The sequence below is a fragment of the Meriones unguiculatus genome, chromosome 2, assembly GCF_030254825.1.
Source record: "Meriones unguiculatus strain TT.TT164.6M chromosome 2, Bangor_MerUng_6.1, whole genome shotgun sequence".
NCBI lineage: Eukaryota > Metazoa > Chordata > Mammalia > Rodentia > Muridae > Meriones > Meriones unguiculatus.
In genome coordinates this window covers 38,592,208-38,614,428 of record NC_083350.1, presented here as the reverse complement: position 1 = coordinate 38,614,428, position 22,221 = coordinate 38,592,208, and the positions used below count along the sequence as shown (strand labels likewise).

The following is a 22,221-nucleotide window of genomic DNA, read 5'->3' as shown; positions in this document are numbered from 1 at the left end:
TTCCCACCAGCAGTAGAGGAGCGTTCCTCTTTCTCCACATCCTCTCCAGCATGTGTTGTCATTTGAGTTTTGGATCTTAGGCATTCTAATGGGTATAAAGTGAAATCTCAGTGTCGTTTTGATTTGCATTTCCCTGATGACTAAGGATGTTGAGCATTTCTTTAAATGCTTCTCTGCCATTCGATATTCCTCTACAGAGAGTTCTCTGTTTAGCTCTGTTCCCCATTTTTTAAGTGGATTACTTGGTTTGCTGCTTTTCAGCTTCTTTAGTTCTTTATATATACTGGATATTAGCCCTCTGTCAGATAGAGGGTTGGTGAAGATTCTTTCCCAATCTGGAGGCAGTCGTTTTGTTTTGATGACGGTGTCCTTTGCTTTACAGAAGCTTTTCAGTTTCATGAGGTCCCATTTATTGATTGTTGATCGTAGAGCCTGTGCTGTTGGTGTTCTGTTCAGGAAGTTGTCTCCTATGCCAGTGAGTGCAAGGCTCTTCCCCACTTTTTCTTCTAATAGATTTAGTGTGTCTGGTTTTATATTGAGGTCTTTGAGCCACGTGGACTTTAGTTTTGTGTAGGGTGATAAGTATGGATTTATTTGCATTTTTCTACATGTAGACATCCAGTTAGACCAGCAGCATTAGTTGAAGTTGTTGTCTTTTTTTCCATTGTATGGTTTTGGCGTCTTTGTAAAAAATAAAGTATCCACATGTTTCTGGGTTTATTTCAGGGTCTTCTATTTGATTCCAGTGATCCACCATTCTGTTTCCCTGCCAGTACCATGTAGTTTTTATTACTATCAAAAGCTGTACTTAACCCTGTTCTAGAAAATATTCTTTAGAAAATATTAATTAAACACTATTCATTTTGGGTATGATATTTTGTAATGCTGAGACATTTTTTCTTTTAAGAAAAAAAAAACGAAGGTTTTCAAAATTGAGGAAAATATGTAGTGATACAGCATGTATTTTAGCACTGATTGCCTGTGATGTTATATATATTTCTCTAAGATTTTACTTTATTAATTAGGCTATAAAAATTGATGCATAGAAGCCATTTCTTTAATTAATTTCCAGTTGTTAGGTGGCATTTTTTTTGCTCTGTTTTATTACGTTTTGTTTTTTAATGTCCTAAGTCATAAAATATTCTATTTGCTTTGCCTGCCCTGCCATTTTTTTAAGTAATTATTACAGGTAATTGTTCGAGTCATCATTAGCAACCATGTTTAATGTTTCATAATTCTGTAATTACAAAATTTTATTCTTTTATAATCTTTTCCTTTATTGCTAATGAAGTCTGATAGTGCTTTGCTTTACTTGTTGTAGCTGTTTCATATTCCTTGAATATGAAAATATTTCTTGACTCATTGATCAGATGAAGTTTAAATCAAGTGTCAAGTGCTTCAAATCATATTTTTTGATACCTGTTTTTTAAGGGTTAAATTGAATTTGAAATTAGGAATTGATAATTTTAAAATGAAATTACCTGGTTGGTAAAGCATTAGAAATCTTATAATTGTGAGCTTCGGACATTGTATTTTAAAGAGAAACTTAAAGAAATATACATAAATAATAGAAAAGGTTTCAGAAAAACCTTTAATCCGTGTTTTATTATTTTCTTCTGATATTTTTTGGTCACAAACAAAAAGATAAAAGAAAGAATAAGAACTTTTAGACGTATTTTTAAGAACATAGTGTTTTGGTAGAAATGGTGGATATATCTGTAATTATTCCAGTATTCAGTAGCCTGAGGCAGGCAGGTCGCAAGTTACAGGTGAGCCTGGGCAATACAACGAAATTCAGTCTCTGACCCCACACCACCACTAAACAAGGTACTTATGTGAAGTTAAAATAATAGTCATATATTCATCAGGTTTTTGTTGTCTGGAGAATTAATAAATCATTTTCTTAGTGTCTCATTACTGAATGACTTTATATTTCTTTTTTTCTTTTGTATTTATTTGTTTGTTCATTTGTTTATTACAATTTATTCACTTTGTATCCCAGCTGTAGCCCCCCTCCATCTCTTCATGGTCCCACCCACTGTCCCTCATTTCCCCCTATGCCTCTTCTCTAGTCCACTGGTAGGGGAGGTCTTCCTCTCCTACTGTCTGACCCTAGCCTATCAAGTCTCAGCAGGGCTGGCTGCATCATCTTCCTCTGTGGCCTGGTAAGGCTGCACCCCCCTCCCCCAGTGATTGCTGATCAAAGAGCTGAGTTCATGTCAGAGACAGCCCCTCCCACACCCCTTACTAGGGAACTCACTTGGAAAGTGAGCAGTGGATCGAGGTCCTCCCCATGTGTGGCCTTTCGTTGGAGTATTGGTGTCTGCCAGCACCCCTGGACCCTGGTTTTTTGCTTCTGTTGTTCTCCTTGTGCAGTTCCTGTCACCTCAAGGTCAAACTCCCTCTTCTTTCATAAGGTTTCCTGCACTCTGCTCAAAATTTGATTACGAGTCTCAGTATCTCCTTCAATACCCTTGTGGGTAGAATCTTTCAGAGGCCCCTGTGGAAGGCTCCGGTCCTGTTCCTTGTCTTCTCCTATTTCTGATGTCTATCCTGTTTGCCCTTCTGAGTGATGGTTTGTCTGGAGAATTAAGAAAACATTTTCTTAGTTCTCTTATTACTGAACAATTTTTTTTTTTTTTTTTACTAGTATTTCTTTAAAGCAACTTCTTTGGTTCTGGATTAGAACTCATCCACATGGATCTTCCCATTTCCTGTCACTTACCACTTCTGATGGCCTACTTTTTTACTACCCTTACCTATGCCACAGCTTTAGGCTAGTTAAACAATTCAAAATCCAAGAGAATTTATCTGAAAATTGATGTCCAAATATAAACTAACATGTAACTGTAGCTCTCTTTAATTTTACCCTTAATTTATTCTTATTTGACAGGCTAGTTAAATTTATTTTTAAAATGAGTTTAAATGAATCAGTTGGCAAGAAAAGAAAGATGACTAATTTCTGGAGAGAAATTTTTCTTGTTTTAGCCAAAAGGGAATAGGGGTATTGGAGGTATTGATTAACTAGTAGGTTAGAACTGTGTGTGTTTGTGTGTGTGTGTGTGTGTGTTTTACTTCCGCTTTTGTGTGTTGCTGAAAATTTAAATCAGTACTAACTCATAATTAGGAAGTGTTCTACCACTGAGCTATACAACCAACCATGCAACTTCAATTTCTAGTTCTTTATTTTATTGTTACTTTAAAACATTTCTTCTTTTACCAGATGATTAAAAAAGCCATTAATAATGTTAGAAGAATGACATCACATCCAACTCTTCCTTACTGTAAGTTGACAATGATTAACAATGATTCTTTTATTTTTACTTTTTTTTTTATAAATTGTATAAGAAATTCATGGGAAACTTTTAGTTTCAACTGATAGTCCTTAATCTACTTTATTTTTCATAGAAAAGTTTGTGTTATACCAATTTTATCAGCTTGTCTTTTATCAGCTACATTAATAGTAGTCATAACGGGGAGTATTAATAAATTCTTCAGGTAGGTGATACTTTTTTTCATTTCTTCTTTCTGGAAATCTCAAGCTTGTTTTAGCAAAAAAAAAAAAAGAGGAATTCATTGGAAGTATTGATTAATTGGTATTTTGGCATATGTTCATGTTAGGTATATTATTTTAGGTTCTTAAAAATATTTTTATTTCATTCCCTTTGCAATTAAAGGGTATATTGAGAGAAATTGGTATCTTTTCAAATTAATAATATATAAATATTTTATCACCTTTTCTCATAGGTCCAAGAGATATAGGAGTTCTAGACTTGATTTAGGAGAACACACAATTTTGTGCTTCTCTTAAACTTTATTTACCCGAGGGCCCCTGCTGGACATAGTCTGTTATATGTACAGATTTAGCAGTCTAGGAAAATATGCTCAGATCAGCTGTCAGAGCTACAATCTGAGTGATGTTTTTGTGGTAATCTATGACTGTGTACCAAGAGGTAAAGGCGCTCTCCTATGCCTGATTGCTTATTGCTCTTGAGGGTCTTCATAAGTCTCCTTTGTGTCTGTCTTCTGACACAGAACCATCAGAAGGCTATTTGAATATTCACCATTAAGTTTATGAAAGCAAATTACAGGTGGTTTGTGGCTTTACCAAGATACTACCTTCTCAGTGCTTTCACCAAATAGTTGACAGAACCTCCTAAGAGAGGAGGAATCATTTATTTTGGCTCATAGTTTGAGAGGCTCAAGTGTTTGGTTGTGTGAGAAGAAATCAGTGCAGTGGAAGGCAGCCAAGAACCATGGAAGAGGCCCTGCTATCACTTTGAGCTAGTTTTCTCCTTTGTCCTCTTCTATTCCACCTGGTTCTCTAGCCCATGAGATATTAACTTAGTGGTACAGCTTTTCTCCCTTAGTTAATCCTATCTAGAAACGTCCTCACAAACATATCCAGTGGTGTGTCTCAATGGTTTAAGTGAATCTAGACTCAGGTAGTAAAGATTAACAATCATACTAAGGTAGCAGGAGAAAAATATAAAGGTGTTTGAGGAAGCAAGACTAAAAGAAATTTGATTCATTGAAGTTCCTAATTAGAACTGAAACTTATTTTTGTCTTACTGTTTATAGTAAGCTGTGTTTTGGCTTATTCATATACCACAGTTCAAGAACACCAGAGCCGTTGTAACTTAGAGGCTTCCCAACTAGTCTTCTTAGCACTATAAATAAGATTAGGAAAACTTAAATAGTTTTAAATGCCTGTCTTCATTGTTTATAGTTAAGACGGTAGGGGTGATCAGAAAGTGACTGGCTTTCTGATCACCAGAGAACACTGGCTGCTCTTCCAAAGGACCCAGGTTCCATTTCCAGCACTCACATGGAGGCTCATAACCATCTCTAACTCCAGACCCAAGGAATCCTACACTCTCTTCTGGTCTCCAGAGGCACTGCATGTACATGCAAACATAAATGCAAGTGACATACCCTTAAATTTAAAATAAAATAGTTACATAGGACTGTGACAGGAAAAGAATCTCTTGGCCATTCTCAAGACATTGTGCTGCTTCCCTTTCATCCATGCCCCAGTGCACAGCAAAACATTCTAAAACAGCCTGAAATCATTTCTAGTAAGTATTTAGTAAAGAATTAATAGAAGCCAACTAATAATGTAGTTATCAGCTTGCTGTTTATTTTATATGTATTGACTTTATGTATTTTCTATACTACACTACTTCTGACAGTTTAATTAATATAATTTGGGTATCATTTGTTATATTTTTGAGTGCTTTATATAAATGATGTCGTTTAGTCCCATAACTATCATATATTATTATTCCTTATTATAATAATTAGTATTATCAGAGACATTAACATATATTTGAGATCAAAATACTTAGAAATAAAATTTTCCTTTTCATATGTCATTCAAAACTGTTTATGACTTTTTCTGAGAAAAACATTAATTTAAACATTAATTGTATGACTGATAAAGATTGATTGTTTAATAATTCAAATAATTTATTAGAGTAAATGTTTGTCATAAAAATTATTTTAGGCTACTAAAACATTAAGATAATTTTGAGAAGAATCATAATTTATAGGCATAAATGTTTTGAATATGTGTTTCTACTGTTTTGTTTGAAGACATGCTCCCAGTCAGTACATCATACTGTTTTTGTATGAAATGAAATTTTAAAGGGAAATTCATACAAATGGACTGATTTATTTCCTAGGTATTTCTTTGATAAATCATTCTAGATTGGTTGAAGAAATAAATTTTCTCAAAACTTTTAAAAATAAATAATGTAACTTTTGTCATCTTAAAATGCAGATCTAACAGGAGCTCAAGATGGGAGTGTCAGAATGTTTGAATGGGGCCATTCTCAGCAAATAACGTGTTTTCGATCTGGTGGCAGTTCAAGAATTACAAGAATGAGATTTAATTATCAGGGAAATAAGGTACTATTGATAAATTAAATGATTTTTAATTGATATATAGATTCACTAGTTTGATGTTTTGTAGTGAAAATATAAAGTACTAATTCTTAAGAATTTCTTCTGAAAGAACATTTAAGTGCACTTGATTCTTCTTTAGGTATGTGGTACACATATATCACTATTAAAGTTAAATGTACCATAGGGACCATTGTTCCACTTTATATTTCTTTGCATGTGAATGTCCATCTCTTTATTTCCTAGAATCTACTCAGGATGTTACAGCAACAAGCAGCAAGTACAATTTGGGATATGTTACATCTGCCTAACTCATTTTGTGATTTACATGCATTTTTAAAACTGAGAAGCACTGCTCTAGAATGGCACATCAGTAAACTGTAGACTAGCCACTCAGCTTTTATAGGACATTTTTCACATTACAGTTCCATTGTTTATGTTTTCTTTGAGTATTTTCTACTAGCGGAGTTAAGAAGAACAAAGACTTTATGGTGGGCATCCATTTAATTACAGAGCCATTTAAGAAAAGGTGTGACAGAGGTGTGCTGTGCGATTTTTTTCCCTAGAAATGACAGGAAAGCTATACCCGTGACAGCTTAACAATATGGCTACATAAGTAGACATACTAATGAAAAAACAGGACATTTCATGGGGCCCTTGGACAAAAAAACAAAGCAAAGCACAAAAAATGATATGCAACTAATGACAGCCAAGAGAAGGAGAATTGATCTCTCCCACAGACAAGCCTTGTAATTGGTTATCTAGTACAAAATGGTCAGCCCTGAAAGTATTATATACAAAAGTGATACTAAACAGACTGAGCTAGTTGCATTTATATATTTATGCATATATATGTAACAGTAATAAGAAAAGGATGCCATGAGTTTGAAGTGGGGTAAGGAAGGGTAGAGGGGGAGGGGAAGGGAGGAACGATAAAATTTTGTTTTAATTTATTAAAGAAGTATGCTGAACCACTTCTAGACCATTCCTTAACCATCTGTTACTTCTCATGTTGCTGCTTATTCAAATTGCTTTTCTGTAGCAGTTTTTGCAGGGGTTAAAATATAAGTTAGCCTGCTCATACTGCCTTTAGGCTTGTATTTCACCAAAAGTTTATACATAATAATATCCCTTCCCTTTACCTTCCCCTGAATTTCCGTTATGATACTCACAACATTCAGATTTTAGACCATTTTAGATTCTGATTTTTCAGATTATGAGTGCTTGATTAGTGTAATCTATGCAAATATTGTGTTTTCATGCTTTCCATTTTAGTTGACAGTGTGCTTCTAGTCTATGTTTGTCAATCCATATCTCCTTTGACATATCTTCCTCCCAATAAAATGATATTATGAAGAACATAATTAAATAGCTACAAAATAAGTAATAACTTTTTTTTTGAGAAACTTTGCCATGCTTTTTATCAGTTTCATCAGTATAATACTCAAACCTTTCTACAATTTGATTCTGTAATCTGACTTATTTATCAGCATTAACACTTGCTCAGTCCTTTAGTCTGTTTTAAAGTACAACAAGCTTCATTGCCTACCAGGTATCTTGAAAAGCATTCACTTTAACCATGTGATGGAAGCAAAGAGCACAACACCTAAAAATGCTCTCCTCTTTAATAAGAAAACATCCTGAGTAAGTGATAGAGAAGACTCAGTCTATCCCAGTTATGAAAATCAGTTTGATTATGAATTACAGATAGAATTGGGCACTCAAAAGACAGAACACTTCAGCAAAATTAAGATAATAAGGCTAATAACAACCATAAGGAATTCTTAAGAGATTCAGAAGTGATCCTAATAAAACAAGCTAGTATGAAACATAGCACAGAAGTTTAAAAATAAAGTGTGTTTGTATGGTTGGGAAGAAATTATCACCTGGAAAATATCACAGGAAATAATTTAGAAAAAGCAGAATGGTAGGGGAAAACAGTACTTGAAGGATTAATGAACATTTTTTGAAAGAAACAAATATAATTTCATAAGAAAAAGGGACTGCCTAGTACTAAGATGTGTTGACAGATGTATTTGACTTTTATCTTGGTTATTTGACTTTTTTTGTTTGTTTTTGATTCAAATACAAAGAATCCTATAAATGTGAAAGAAATGGTGTTGTGAATGGTTACTTACTCAACTTCCCTGTCAAATAATTGGCATCAGCTTACACAAAAATTCCAATTAAAAGAGGAAAAATTACAATTACTAGAGCTCTAGTCATAGAAATCTGCTAGATAAGGAATGAGAAGTAAGTTGATGTCTAGCCACACTATCTTTCAAATTTGGTGACTCATTAACACTATTTGAATCTATATCCCATGTTTATCCCTGTTATTAGAATAACAAATCTAGCTCTACTCAAGACAGCACAAAATAAACTAGAAAAAAGAGTTAGTGAGAAAGTTTCTGTAACAGACAAATGCAGTAGGCTAATATATCTAGTAATAGCTTTACTAGAATTTTCAGAAAGCGTTAAAGAAGGAAATAAGCAGTCTGATGTTAACCTGTATAAGTTCAGTAATCATCACTGAAAATTGAAGAAATACAAGTTAAAACTTAGAAGATATTTTAAATTTTGATAGTACCTAATAGTACTAATGTGTAAGAATAAATGTTCAGTGAGTTCAAATTATTTTGCTTAAAATTTTATTCTACCTTCATCTTTCAACTTTTACATTTTTTTAAACTTTATTTTGTGGAAGTAAGCCAAGCACAAACTATGGTTCACATGTCCATGGCTCATATGTGGAGGTCTAAGGATAACTTACAAGAGTCAGATTCCCTCCTTCCAGTATGTGAGTCCCAAGGAGCTAAATGAGAGCATCCCGTTTGCCCGCCTTCACCTTTAATTGATGCAAAGTGTTCCTAGTTCTAAATATCTAGTCTATATAATTATGAAGAGGTATATAGGTATATGAATGTTCAAAGCAGCACCTTTTGTAATAGAATAAATTGAAAACTGTATACAAAGAAAGTTTAAAATTGTATATACTCTGTAATACTACAAGAAGAGCTGGTTGTGTATGTCTTGATGAGGGTAGTTACAATAAACTTAAATTGAATTATCCAATTCGCTATAAAAATCATATGCATGTTTAAATAATCAGAGAGAGGAATGTTACAGGAAAAGATCAGATTGTTATAATAGGTGATTGATCTATTGATCTATATTTAGAAAAAGATGGGTCCAAAATAGACATACAAATTTGCTCACATTGGCCTAAAACTCGTGATAATCCTTTCTTCTGCCCTAGCCTCCTAAATACTTGGGATTACAGGTGTGAGCCCTATGGCTAGCTAGCTTGTACTCTTTATAATGTTAAAAAAAAAAAGTTAGCTATTGTATCCTGTGTGGTCCATTTCTCATATTCCTGCACTTAATTGAGTGTCTTTCCAATTAAAATTACCTTGAGATTCAGCAAAAGATTTGACTATCATATTATACTTTACTTTCTATTATTTCTGTAATTTTGCTTTGTGCTTGGGTGTTTCTTTGTTTTTATTTTTTGGACACAGGCTCTCACAGTGCAGTCCAGTATACCAGGGTACTCACTGTGTAGACCTTGCTGTCCTGGGACTGGGAGCAATCCTTCCTAGCCACCTAAAGGCTTGCATCGTGGATGCGTAGTACTATGCTAGCTTTTCTTATTTATGTATTTTTCGTATTGCATGTTTTTGAAATACCTTTTTTTGTGAGCACTATTCGTTGTGTAACTTAATAGTTAATTCAATACTTGTTCTTAGAGAAGCTACAAGGACTGTATACATAATGGTGCATATTACTTTAACCAAGTATCTGCTTCTTTCTACACTAGAAGTGTTCTTCAAGTACTGTCTAAATAGAGTTCAGAAGCTTAGGTGAAGTAATAAGGAACACAGTCTGTCAATCAAATATTAAGCATTGTGTCACATTGGGGTAAAGATAAATGTGTGCTTTCATTTACATTAATCATTTAAAATTTTTTTTTAAGTTTGGAATCGTTGATGCTGACGGATATTTAAGTTTGTACCAAACAAACTGGAAATGTTGTCCAGTTACTGGGAGCATGCCTAAGCCATATTTGGTAAGCCAGAAATCCTATACATATGTAAAACTTGAATTTTCTGTTTGGAAACAGGTTATATTTGAAACAAGTAATATTAAACTTAAGAAATAAAATGTCTAGTCTTGTCTACTCAGCCACTACTATAGGCTACTGTTGATGTGTAACTTACTGAGTAAACTTTACAAAGCTAACACGTACAGCACCATATCTTCAGAGGCCATAGAAAGTACTGGAACTTTTTCTAACCTCACTAAGCTATAAATCATTCTTATGCCTAACTAAGATGATTAACAGACCAATAGCATATCAGATTGTTTTCATGTACTTCGTTCTTACTAATGAACAAAGTAGAAAGGGCATACTGGTACTGACCCTTTTGTTTTCATCTCTGTTTAAAACAGTGCAGACTTCATAAAAATTTGCCTTCAGAGAATAAATACATTATGTTTAGTCAGGTCTTCAGTGAAGCCCTTTACAGACTAAACATAAACAGTATGTATTAAAAAGACTTAGGTATCGATTATGATTCTGGTAAGTCATCTGACGCTAAAGGTTACTGTTCAATATTGAACTAAATAAACCCAAGGGAGGATTGCTTAGGATACTTTGAAAAGGATTTACTCTTTTCTTTGCTTAAACTAAGTATCTGCTTCGTTCTACAATAGAAGTGTTCTTCAAGTACTGTCTAAATAGAGTTCAGAAGCTTAGGTGAAGTAATAAGGTACATAGTCTATCAATCAGATGTTAAGCATTGTGTCACATTGGGATAAAGATAATGTATGAAATGTGTAAGTTTATGTTCTGGAGAGAACTGCTTTTCTTTCTTAATTGATGAAATGTATCATAAGTTTTCTTGAATATTCAGAAGAAAGAGGGGAAGAATCAACATGAAAGTATTGTATTCTCCACCTTTTTTAAAGTTCTGAAGATAAAAAAATAGAAATTACTTTTAAGAAACAAAGTACATGATCACATTTTAGTTAAACATCTACTTGGTCATGGAAATATTACTAGCAACAGTAACATTTATTGTTTATAACTGTTCCAGGCTTGGCAGTGTCATAACAAGACAGCCAATGATTTTGTCTTCGTTAGTTCCTCCTCTCTGATAGCTACAGCTGGTCTTTCAACTGACAATAGGTAAGAGATGAAGCTGATATGAAGTGTTATGTATGGAAAGGTAAAATTTTGTTGTTGTATATTTCTTTGGTTCAGTAATCACGCCATAGGAATTTTTACATAAAGGTTTCTTAAAGTATTTTTAGTGGCATAAAGCTTGGGAAATTCTAGTACCATTTAAAGCAAAAACCATTCTTATTTTTAATGTTCTCATCTTGAGACTTTAGAAGAAAGGATTTGGTTGCTGGGGAAATGAACATTTCTTTGTATTTTTCATTGTATTATTGAGAAAACTTGAAGCTGAAAAGTATACTATTTATTTGTTGGCTAAGATAATTTGGTTAGTCTTCACCATGCTGTAATTACTAATCATTTTCACAAGACAATATGAAACTCGGAACAAATTGCTAGTTTACATGACTGTCTCTATCTTCTTCCTCCGTTTACTCCTGAGTTGCATCTAAGCTCTGAGGTCAAGACACACTGAGTTCATTGAACTTCTTTTGTTCATCTGTAAGACTCACTTTGCACGAGAAATTAGCTTTCAAGGCTATAGAGTCTGGCCCATATTCAGAAGAAATTCCATGTGTATGCTTATATGCTCAGACCTCCTTAGCATTTTCTATGATTTGTGTGTTAGTCAGCTTCTACACTGGGAAATCAGTAAATACATGAAATAATACTAACTGAAGGCTGACTATAGAAGTTATTTGTAAGTACATGTTAATCAGAAGTTAACTCAGTTTTGTATGTTAGCAGTTTTTTGTATGAGAATTAGTTATATATACAATTTTTATATATTTAAAAACAAAAATATATATTCAAAAACAAAGTTTTTTATTAGGCTTATTTTTAATTCTATTTTTTGGTTTGTTAAAAAATCCTTTTTTATTTTTTCCAGAAATATATGTCTGTGGGATACTCTTGTAGCACCTGCCAATAGTCTAGTCCATGGTAAGTTTTGAAGACAGTTTATCTACTGTAGAAGTCAAGAAAGTCACACCTTTAACTGAGGATGTAGCTCATTTGCAAAATGCTTGCCTAGCACATATACAGTCCTAGGTGTGAACCTCAGCACCAAATAGCATGTTAGTACATACCCATAATCTCAGCAACATAGAGTTTGAACCTAGATTATAGGAGACTGTCTAAAAAAAAAAAAATGTGAACTAAAAATGATTTCTAAAGAAAGTTGTCTTTAATAGTACATATTGTCAGATTGTTAAAGTTAATTTTTTTCCATGCTATTTGGGTTCAAAGACAGATACACATAATTAACTCTTCCCTATACTTTGATGAGAGATAGAGGATCATAAATAATATTAAAATCATGTGTTAAAGCTAGAAAGATGTCTCAGTGGCTTACAGCACGTGTTCTTGAAGAGGACCTGTGTTCTGTTCCCAGGATCCACATTTTGGATCACAACCATAGGTAACTTTAGCTTCAGGGAATCTGATGTGTTCCTCTGACGTTTGTTTGTGGGCATCAGACTTGTACATGGTCTATATACATACATACATGCAGGCAAAACACAAATCTTAAAAAAAATCTGTCTGTGTGCGCGTGCATGTGTACACCCGTTTATGTGCTACCCATTGGGCAACGTAGAGAACTGAGATTCACCTTCTCTGCATTGGGCACTCTCAGCCGCCGAACCCAGAGCCTCCAGTCCAGCCACATTGATTGGCTGCTAAGCCCCTAGGATCCATCTGTCTCTACCTACCAACATTGGAATCATAGGCCCACACCTCCATGCCTAGCTTTTTATGCAGCTGCTGAGATCTCAATTCAGAAAGCACTTTACTCGCTCAACTACCTTTCCACCCTCTATTTGTCTTTTTTTAATTTAATCTAATAGACATAGGTCATCATTGTGACATTAAGGACCTCATATTATGTCCTCTCTGGCCACTCCTATACAACATAGTATTAGATGTTTATCAATAATCTATGAAAAAGAAAACTGTTTAGCTTGTACCCATTTTTTAATTGGATTACTTGATTTGTTGTTGTTTAACTTCTTGAGTTTTTTGTTTTGTTTTGTTTTTTTTTAATATCCTGGATATTAGCCCTCTCTCAGATATAGGGTTGGTGAAGATCCTTTCCCAGTCTGTAGGCTGTTGTTTTGTTCTGATGACAGTGTCCTTTGCTTTACAGAAGCTTTTCAGTTTCATGAGGTCCCATTTATTCACTGTTGATCTTAGAGCCTGTACTGTTGGTGTTCTGTTCAGGAAGTTGTCTCCTGTGCCAATGAGTTCAAGGCTTTTCCCCGCTTTTTCTTCTAACAGGTTTAGTGTGTCTGGTTTTATGTTGAGGTCTTTGATCTACTTGGACTTCAGTTTTGTGCAGGGTGATTAAGTATGGATCTATTTGCATTTTTCTACTGGAGACATCCAGTTAGACCAGCACCATTTGTTGAAGATGCTGTCTTTTTTCCATTGTATGTCAAAAAATCAGGTCCATAATTGTGTGGGTTTATTTCTGGGTCTTCAGTTCGATTCCATTGATCCACCATCCTGTTTCTATGCCAGTACCATGCAGTTTTTACTTTTTTGCTCTATAGTATAGCTTGTGATCAGGGATGGAGATATCTCCAGAAGATCTTTTATTGTAGAGGATTGTTTTAGTAATCCTGGGTTTCTTGTTATTCCATATGAAGTTGAGAACTTTTCTTTCAAGGTGTGTTGGTAATTTGATGGGAATTGCATTGAATCTGTAGATTGCTTTTGGTAAGATGGCCATTTTTACTATGTTAATCCTGCCAAGCCATGAGCATGGGAGATCTTTCCATCTTCTGATATCTTCTTCTAATTCTTTCTTCAGAGACTGAAATTTTTTTCATGCAAGTCTTTGACTTGCTTGGTTAGAGTTACACCAAGGTACTTTATATCCGTTGTGGCTATTGTGAAGGGTGTAGTTTCCCTAATTTCTTTCTCAGCCCACTTGTCTTTTGTATACAGGAGGGCTACTGATTTTTTTTTTTTTCAGTTAATTTTGTATCCAGCCACTTTAAAGGTGTTTATCAGTTGTAGAAGTTCCTTGGTAGAATTTTTGGGGTCACTCACAAATAATCCAATTTAAAAATGGGGCACAGAACTAAACAGACAATTCTCAATAGAGGACTATCGAATGGCAGAGAAACACTTAAAGAAATGCTCAACATCCTTAGTCATCAGGGAAATGCAAATCAAAAACGACCCTGAGATTCCACTTTACATCCATTAGAATGGCCAAGATCCAAAACTCAAGTGACAACACATGCTGGAGGGGTTATAGAGAAAGGGGAACCCTCATCAATTGCTGGTGGGAATGTAAACTTGTACAGTCACTTTGGAAATCAATCTGGTGCTTTCTCAGACAATTAGGAATAGTGCTTCCTTAAGATCCAGCTTTACCACTGCTAGGCACATACCCAAAAGATGCTCAAGTACACAACAAAGACATTTGTTCAACCATGCTCATAGCACCTTTATTCATAATAGCCAGAATCTGAAAGCAACCCACATGTCCCTCAGTTGAGGAATGGATACAGAAATTGTGGGTACTTTTACACAATGGAATACTACTCAGCAATTTAAAAGAAGGAAATCATGAAATTTGCAGGCAAATGGTGGGAACTAGAAGAGATCATCCTGAGTGATATATCCCAGAAGCAGAAAAACACACATGGTATATATTCACTTATAAGTGGATATTAGAAATATAATATAGGATAAGCATACTAAAATCTGTACACCTGAAGAAGCTAAGCAAGAAGGAGGACCTGGGTAAGATGATCAATCCTCACTCAGAAAGGCAAAGGGGATGGACATTGGAAGAAGGAGAAAACAGGGAACAGGACAGGAGCCTACCATGGAGGGCCCCTGAAAGACTCTACCCTGCAGGGTATCAAAGCAGAGGCTAACACTCATAGCCAAGCTTTGGGCAGAGTGCAGGGAATCTTACGAAAGAAGGGAGGAGATAGAAAGATCTGGAAAGAACAGGAGCACACATCTAGAAGAAAAAGAGGAAAATCTAGGTGGCTTGGGTTTATTGATGAAGTTTTATAGATACAATTAACAGTTTTATGAAGGAAGTGATGATGTATCCAAGACTTCTTAAACACTCGCCTTCTCACTATTTGAATGGCAAGTGAGCAGATGAAAAAGACGGTGAAGATAAAGTAATCAGGAAGTTGTACATTCAGTGTACTGCAAGAGATCCTTTATGCCAACCTGGCCAAAATTAAAGTCTCAAATACAAAGTATTCATGAAGGTGTACAAAAATTACTACTGCTGAGAGAAGTTATGATACAACCACTTTGAAAAACTTTTGTTTTAATGAATTTAAACATGTACATAGCATGATCCACTTGTATGTACTCTTTCATATATAGGAAAACTACAAAAAGTTTATAAAGGGATGTTCTTATTAGGTTTTCATATAATAATTGTAAATCTACATTCATAAATTGTTATACTTTGATAGTAGATACTACTCAACTATTTGCTGTTACTGACTCCGGTTCAACTAGAGTTTCCTTTTCTTATGTTCTCACCACAAAACTAACTGTAGGCAGTTTGCTGGAACAAACCTACGGTTACCAGTTTCCTTCTCTCCAGGGCCATTCTTCATTGTCTCATGCTTGGCTTCTCAAATCATTTCTTACTGCATTTCGATTTTAAATTGGTTTAGGCAGGAAAGCCAGCCTAATGTTTATTCCATCTCAGCTACCTGATAGAAGTCTGTTTCTTTTATCACCAAGTAGTTTTTAACCGTTTTTTTGGTTTTGTTTTGTTTTTTATCTTCAGCTTTTACTTGCCATGATAGTGGAGCCACAGTTTTAGCATATGCTCCCAAACATCAACTGCTTATATCAGGTGGCAGAAAAGGTTTCACATGTATATTTGACCTTCGCCAGCGGCAACAGAGGCAGCTTTTCCAGAGCCATGATTCCCCTGTTAAAGCCATTGCTATTGATCCAACTGAAGAGTACTTTGTTACAGGGTCTGCAGAAGGAAATATAAAGGTAAACACAGTTTATGCCATAGTATATTATAATATGAAAAAGTTTAAAAACTTAGGCCTTTATATTTATGGTACTAGCATACTTTAAATAATAGTTGTATTAATTCTGTTGTAGCCAATGATGCTAATAACTATTTAGTAAATCCTTTCATGGATGAAATTACTTTAACTTGAAATTTTAGTTGTTTACTGGTTTTAAAATATGCTTAATTAATGCTTAAAAACTAAATTTTCTATGGCTCTAAATATGTTTCAGATGTTATCATTAGTTTTGACTCTATTCTTAGTTATATGTTTACTAAATTAAGTTTCTAGGTTAACTGACTATATCCCAGCAGAATTACTTTTCTTTGATTTGAGGCTACTTTTTTTTTTTTTTTTTTTCACCTTGCTCCTGGTAAAGGCTCTCAGGGTTTCAATTCTTAGCACCCTCAGAGGAATTAGAGACAAGGCAAAACACACATCTGAGAGATTTTATAACAAAGCAGCAGTACATCAAGAAATAGTGTCATTTGGCTATTCCTTGTGACTATCCAAATTGTTTTAGATAATTTATTTTATGAGCAATCCTAAATAAAGGGATGGATTCTTTACCTGGTGAAAGGCACAGGGAAATCTAGGAACAGGTGGGGGTTTTCTCTTTTTCTCTGTAATTCATGAGGTTCTTTTGGATGTGTTATGCCATCAGACACATGATGAAAGCAGGCCATTTTGTGCACTGTTAAACTGGAAATCTCATTGTAGAAAAGCAGAGGGCAGTTAGCTGTCATCTGGGTGGGGCATGTTGGTCCCAGCTGATGTAGTGGTCTTGCTGTAACATAGCTCTGTGAGCTCATTATCTTTTCCTGCCTCAAACCGACTTCATTTTAGTATACAAAAAAACTAATTTAGATTAGCTGTTTTTAGATTCTGCACTGCTTCTGAAGTTTAGATTTTAAAATACTAGAAAATATATAGTCTGGGGCTGGAGAAGACTGCTCAGTGGTTAAAAGCACTAGCTGCTCTTCAGAGGATCTAGCTTTGATTCTCAGCACCCACATGTTTGAAGTCTCAAATATTTGTGACTTCTGGCCTCCTCAGGCATTAATCATACATGTGATTCACATACATCTGCATAGCAAGTCACATATACACATAAAATATTAATAAAGTTTAAAAGGCATATGTTTAGAAGTAATAATTTAATAAACTCACGGAAAAGTAGTGTGAATTGATGAGGTTTTTTTTCTAGAGAAAGGTGTAATCTCAAAAATCAGAAAGTAAATTGATCGCTACAATTTCACATAGGTCTTTCATGAAAGAAGACTTTTGGGATATGATTTAAAACAGACACATTTGTTTTGATAAGGGCTTACAATAGGAACTTTTAGAAAGTAAGTATCCTAGAGTTTAGTAGTTGACTTTGTCTTAGCTTTGCCAGAGTAAAAGAGCCTCTAGATGCCAGTTAACTTTCACCATTGCATTTTTTGATCTCTGAGTATTCAGTGTTATAAAGAAGTGATTACCCATAGCAGCTATACAGCAAAACCTTTATTGTCGTCACTGATAAAAGTTTCTCTTCTGTGTACCCAGGTTGTCTCATCCTCAATGCATTGTTAATAATAATTTGTACTCTCCCTGGATGGATTCTGAGTAACAATAAAAAGCCGTTGATAAATGGCTATAGTCTATAGATAATCAGGAGGCTGTGGTCACAGCTTACACAGATACTCTCCATCCTTGTTTTAGAAATGTCCTATCAGCAAAGGAAGGGCTTTACATTTTCTTTTGGATTCTTAAGTCAATCACCAGCCCAGTTTTGATTTTGTCCTTCATATTTTTCAGATTTGGAGTCTCTCTACTTTTAGTCTTCTCCATACTTTTATCAATGAACATGCGCGACAGTCTATTTTTAGAAATATTGGAACTGGAGTCATGCAAATTGAGACAGGACCAGCAAATCACATTTTCTCTTGTGGAGCTGATGGAACAATGAAAATGAGGATACTGCCGGATCAGTTTAGCCCTTTAAATGAGATGTTAAAAAATGATGTGAAATTTATGCTGTAATATTTTCACAAGAGGTCGTACAATGTATTACCTGTGATGTGAAAGTGTCTAGCAGACACAATGCACAGTAATCACCTGCACCATGGATAAGCTAATGCTTTCTTCTTTTCCTATTTATTTTATGGAGCTTTGCCCTTGATGCACTGATGCCTTAACAGTTAACAAGTCCTTCAGAGTTAGATCCTATTGCCATAAAATAGAATGTTAGAGTGTATAAGTAATGCTATGTTCATACTTATTCATAGTATATTTTAGTAAATATGCCATCATGTTAAAGGAACTTTGTTTTCTCATTGTTACCCCCTGCAGACACTGCTTCATGAATTGCACAAAGAGTAAAACCCTTTAAGACAGGTGCCGAGATAATACTCACCACTTCATTCACCACGCTCTCACTTCTTTTGATCACACAGACATCTCTAATACTGTTCCTGTTAATGAAATTTTTATATATATAGGTAAGATAAGATATCTTCATTAAAACTGCTATCGAGACTTCAGTGATAAAAAGAGTGAAGGAGTTCATTAGTTTTCCTCTTTCCCTTCTGTAGCCCAGATGTGTGTATGTAAATGTATTTATGTGTATGTATATATGTGTGCATATGTATATATATATATATCTTACACATCTTACTTGATCCTGTACATAAACAGAAATTACACGTCTTTTCATGTGTTTTGTGCCATAACACCGACTGCCACAGTATAAGACTTTTCTTGCAACTATTTTTTTATTTAAAGTTTTTTTTTAATTATCTATTAATTTCGAAGTCGCTTTTAAGAAGAGTTTCAAGATTACTATTTTAAAGATACTGAATCAAATAAGTTTCAGAAGGCAATAAAGATGTTGTGTGGCACACGAGGCATTTTACATTTATCAATTTGTCACCAGTTTTGATGATCAGACATTTATTTAAATTTTGTTTCAATTTTATTTCTTTTATGATGCATTTACTCTCAAAATTCTGAAAATGTTATAGTAGTGTTTTTAGAAACAAATGTGAAAACAGTCAAATAAGATAGTATTTACAAATGTACAGGGCCCTGCAGATCTACCATTGCTAGGAAATAAACCTTATATTGTATTATTTTTGCAAAAATATATTATTTTATTATAAAATATGACCAAAATATTTAAAATTTACAATGCTTCTCACTTAAATATGCTAACCCTCTTTCTGTCTGTCACTGATTCAGAATTATAAAAATCTTGATAAATACTTGATTTTTAGCCAATGAGATTGGCAGTAGATGGGAATAAATGTTTAAGGGACAGTTATATACTATTTAGCTCAAATTTATTTTTAGTTATAACTGTACTTGACCATTTTTATGTAATGAAATATTGAAAACTATTAGGAATTAAAGACTCAAAGCAAAGAAATGAAGGGCTGGTAAATGAATTTTGTAATATCCTCAGGATACTTTTATTATAAAAGTGTATTGTTAAAGGTTTTGTAAATTGTATTTCATAATTTTAAATATAGTGAGCAAGTTACAGTGAAGACACTTTCATTATAGAGAGTTTATATGCACATAGTAAACTGTACCTGTAAATGTGCAATAACAATATATGACTATTTTGCCATGGAGAAATCTGTGACAACATTGCAAACTATTATTCTTTGATGTAGCTAAGTTATTTTTTAGTATTCTCTTCACAAATCAAGATTCAAAAGGCTTTAAACACTTTCCATAAGAAAGAAAATTTGCTATTGTGTTTATTAAAAACAAAAGGATTTGGGGATGAATTATTGAGCATTTTAATTGAGAGTTTATATGAATAACCACATTATGTAAGCACGTATGTATTTACATCCAGAGTCATATTTTAAATAAACAATCATGCAGTGATTTTTTTTTTCGCATGCTTTTGTTTTAAAAAGTAGTTCTGCCAGTTTAGTTTGATTTTAACTATGTGACTTTTAAATTCAGACTTTCTATAAATGTGACGATTGTAGAGAGAATTTAACTCCCTCAAACATGTTCTCATTCTTTCCTGCAGTCTTTTTTTACTTAGTAGGTAATCATTAAGTAATTGCAATGTTTATATAAGGTAATACACATACACTGAAAATTTTCATTCTTTACACAAATGGAATAGATACATCAAAATACACTAATGCGCTGTTTTCTTAGAGTGACTTTGTTACAGATTTATGACATGGCAGGTCCCGTGTTGGATTTCTCTTAACATTATGAAATAGATATTACTTTTTCCCTTTGCTTTCAGGTAAGATACAATTATTTGCTGTTGTGCTTACCAGGTCTTTAAAGGCATTGGGTATAAACCAATTAAGCACTTAACCCTTCTTTTGTTAGAAATGTTTGTTTTTTAAAAAGCAAAAAATGTTCAAATGGATCTCATTAACTGGAACACTATAAAGACATTTCAGGAAATGCATTATACAGCCTTGAAGTGAAAGTGGTACCATTAAGAGGCTTAGAAACCTAGACAGACATGTGTTACTAAACAAGAAATTTAGATGTCTACGACAGAGGACCACAGGCAGTTATAAAAACAAAGAAGCTACAAGAAATATTTGTGGAGAGGTATATCAGTGTCCCTGTATATGGAGGGTATAACTTTGAAGTTTTTAGAGAAAGGTCAAAATTAAATAACCATTTCCCAGAGCAGTACATTAGAAGTTAATAAAATAAAAATGCTTACAAGCAAAAAAAGTTATGGATAGACATACATCACTTTATTGTACTTTGAAGATAAGTTCGGATGTTTCAAAAATTTAAGATATTTGCCAGCGGTGGTCAGGCATGACTATCAACATGATTTTTCCAGTGGTGCATGGCTAATTCATAGCTGTCAAACTTTAGTAATTCTTATTATGTTTCAAACTATAATTATCGTTGCATCATTTTGATCACATTATTGTTTTGGGACACCCTAACCTACATAGAACACTACAAAGTTAATCTATTAATATATTTTGACTGCTTCCTGACTGTTTGTTCTCCAGTCTTTCTCCCTCTCTCTAGACCTTTCAATCCTCTGAGATGCAATGTTGAAATTAAACTGATTAATAACCATACAGTGCTAAAGTGAACAAAAATTTTCTGCTTTGCCTTCTAAAAAAAAAAAAATGAAGAAAGTGTTAAGTTTAGTGAACAAGGTTTGTCAAAAGAAGAACTGAATAACCAGTTTCCTCAAGTTGTCTTCTGTCCACTGCATATACACATGTGTGTGCATACACAAAATTTAATTGTGTTTTCCCAAGGGGTTGGAGAGAGAAGAGCCAAGGCAAAAGCAGGGACACTTGCCAAACAGCTTTATTGCTCGAATTGGGACGAATCTTAGTGGTCTGGTTAGAAAATCAAAGCAGAAAAGACCCTGTGCCCAGATATATTTGGTCCTTGTGGAGCTCCTATCCTTTCCCCATCAGACTAACTCCCCTTCTTTCTTATGATTCCCTGTACTCTGCCAAAGGTTTGGTCATGAGTCTTTGCTTTGAAAACACTGCTAGTTAGAGTCTTTCAGATGCGCTCAGTAGACTCCTGTCATACGTTCAATGCACATCCCATCTGTCTTTCTAAACGAGGATTGATCATCTTACCCCATGTCCGCTCAATTGATTATCTTTTTTAGGTGTATAGATTTCATTATGTTTATCATATCTTATAGGTCTATATAAGTGAGACTAACATTTGACCAAGGACCATGTATGGATATAACCTAGAACCTCCACTCAGATGTAGCCTGTGGTAGCTCAGTAACCAATTGGTTTCCCAAAGTGAGGGGGACAAGGACTATTTCTAACAGGAACTCAATGACTGGCTCTTTGGTCTCCCCACCCCCGAAGGGAGGAGCAGTCCTGTTAGGCCACAGAGGAGGGCTTTGCAGCCAGTCCTGAAGATACCTGATAAAACAGGATCAGATGAATGGGGAGGAGGTCCCCCCCTATCAGTGGACTTGGAAAGGGGCACAGTGGAGATGAGGGAGGGAGGGAGGGACTGGGAGGGAATGAGGGATCGGGACATGGCTGGGATACAGAGTTAATAAAATGTAACTGATAAAAAAAATAAAAAAATTAAAAAAAAATAAAAATAAAAAAGAAAATCAAAGCAGGTACAGCA

General features: G+C 34.4%; 1 protein-coding gene across 4 annotated transcripts in view; it reads left to right on the top strand.

The window, feature by feature from the left end:
• Dmxl1 (Dmx like 1) overlaps positions 1-19,986 on the top strand; it is a 137,585-nt gene extending 117,599 nt beyond the window's left edge. For all 4 annotated transcript variants that reach the window (XM_060377291.1, XM_060377290.1, XM_060377289.1 and 1 more), the window contains 7 exons: positions 3,224-3,284; positions 5,783-5,910; positions 9,881-9,973; positions 11,004-11,095; positions 11,976-12,028; positions 15,867-16,084; positions 17,908-19,986. In XM_060377291.1, the coding sequence (XP_060233274.1) occupies positions 3,224-3,284; positions 5,783-5,910; positions 9,881-9,973; positions 11,004-11,095; positions 11,976-12,028; positions 15,867-16,084; positions 17,908-18,132 (870 nt within the window). In that variant the 3' untranslated portion in view covers positions 18,133-19,986. The remainder of the gene's footprint in view (positions 1-3,223; positions 3,285-5,782; positions 5,911-9,880; positions 9,974-11,003; positions 11,096-11,975; positions 12,029-15,866; positions 16,085-17,907) is intronic.
• Positions 19,987-22,221: the final 2,235 nt, after the last annotated feature.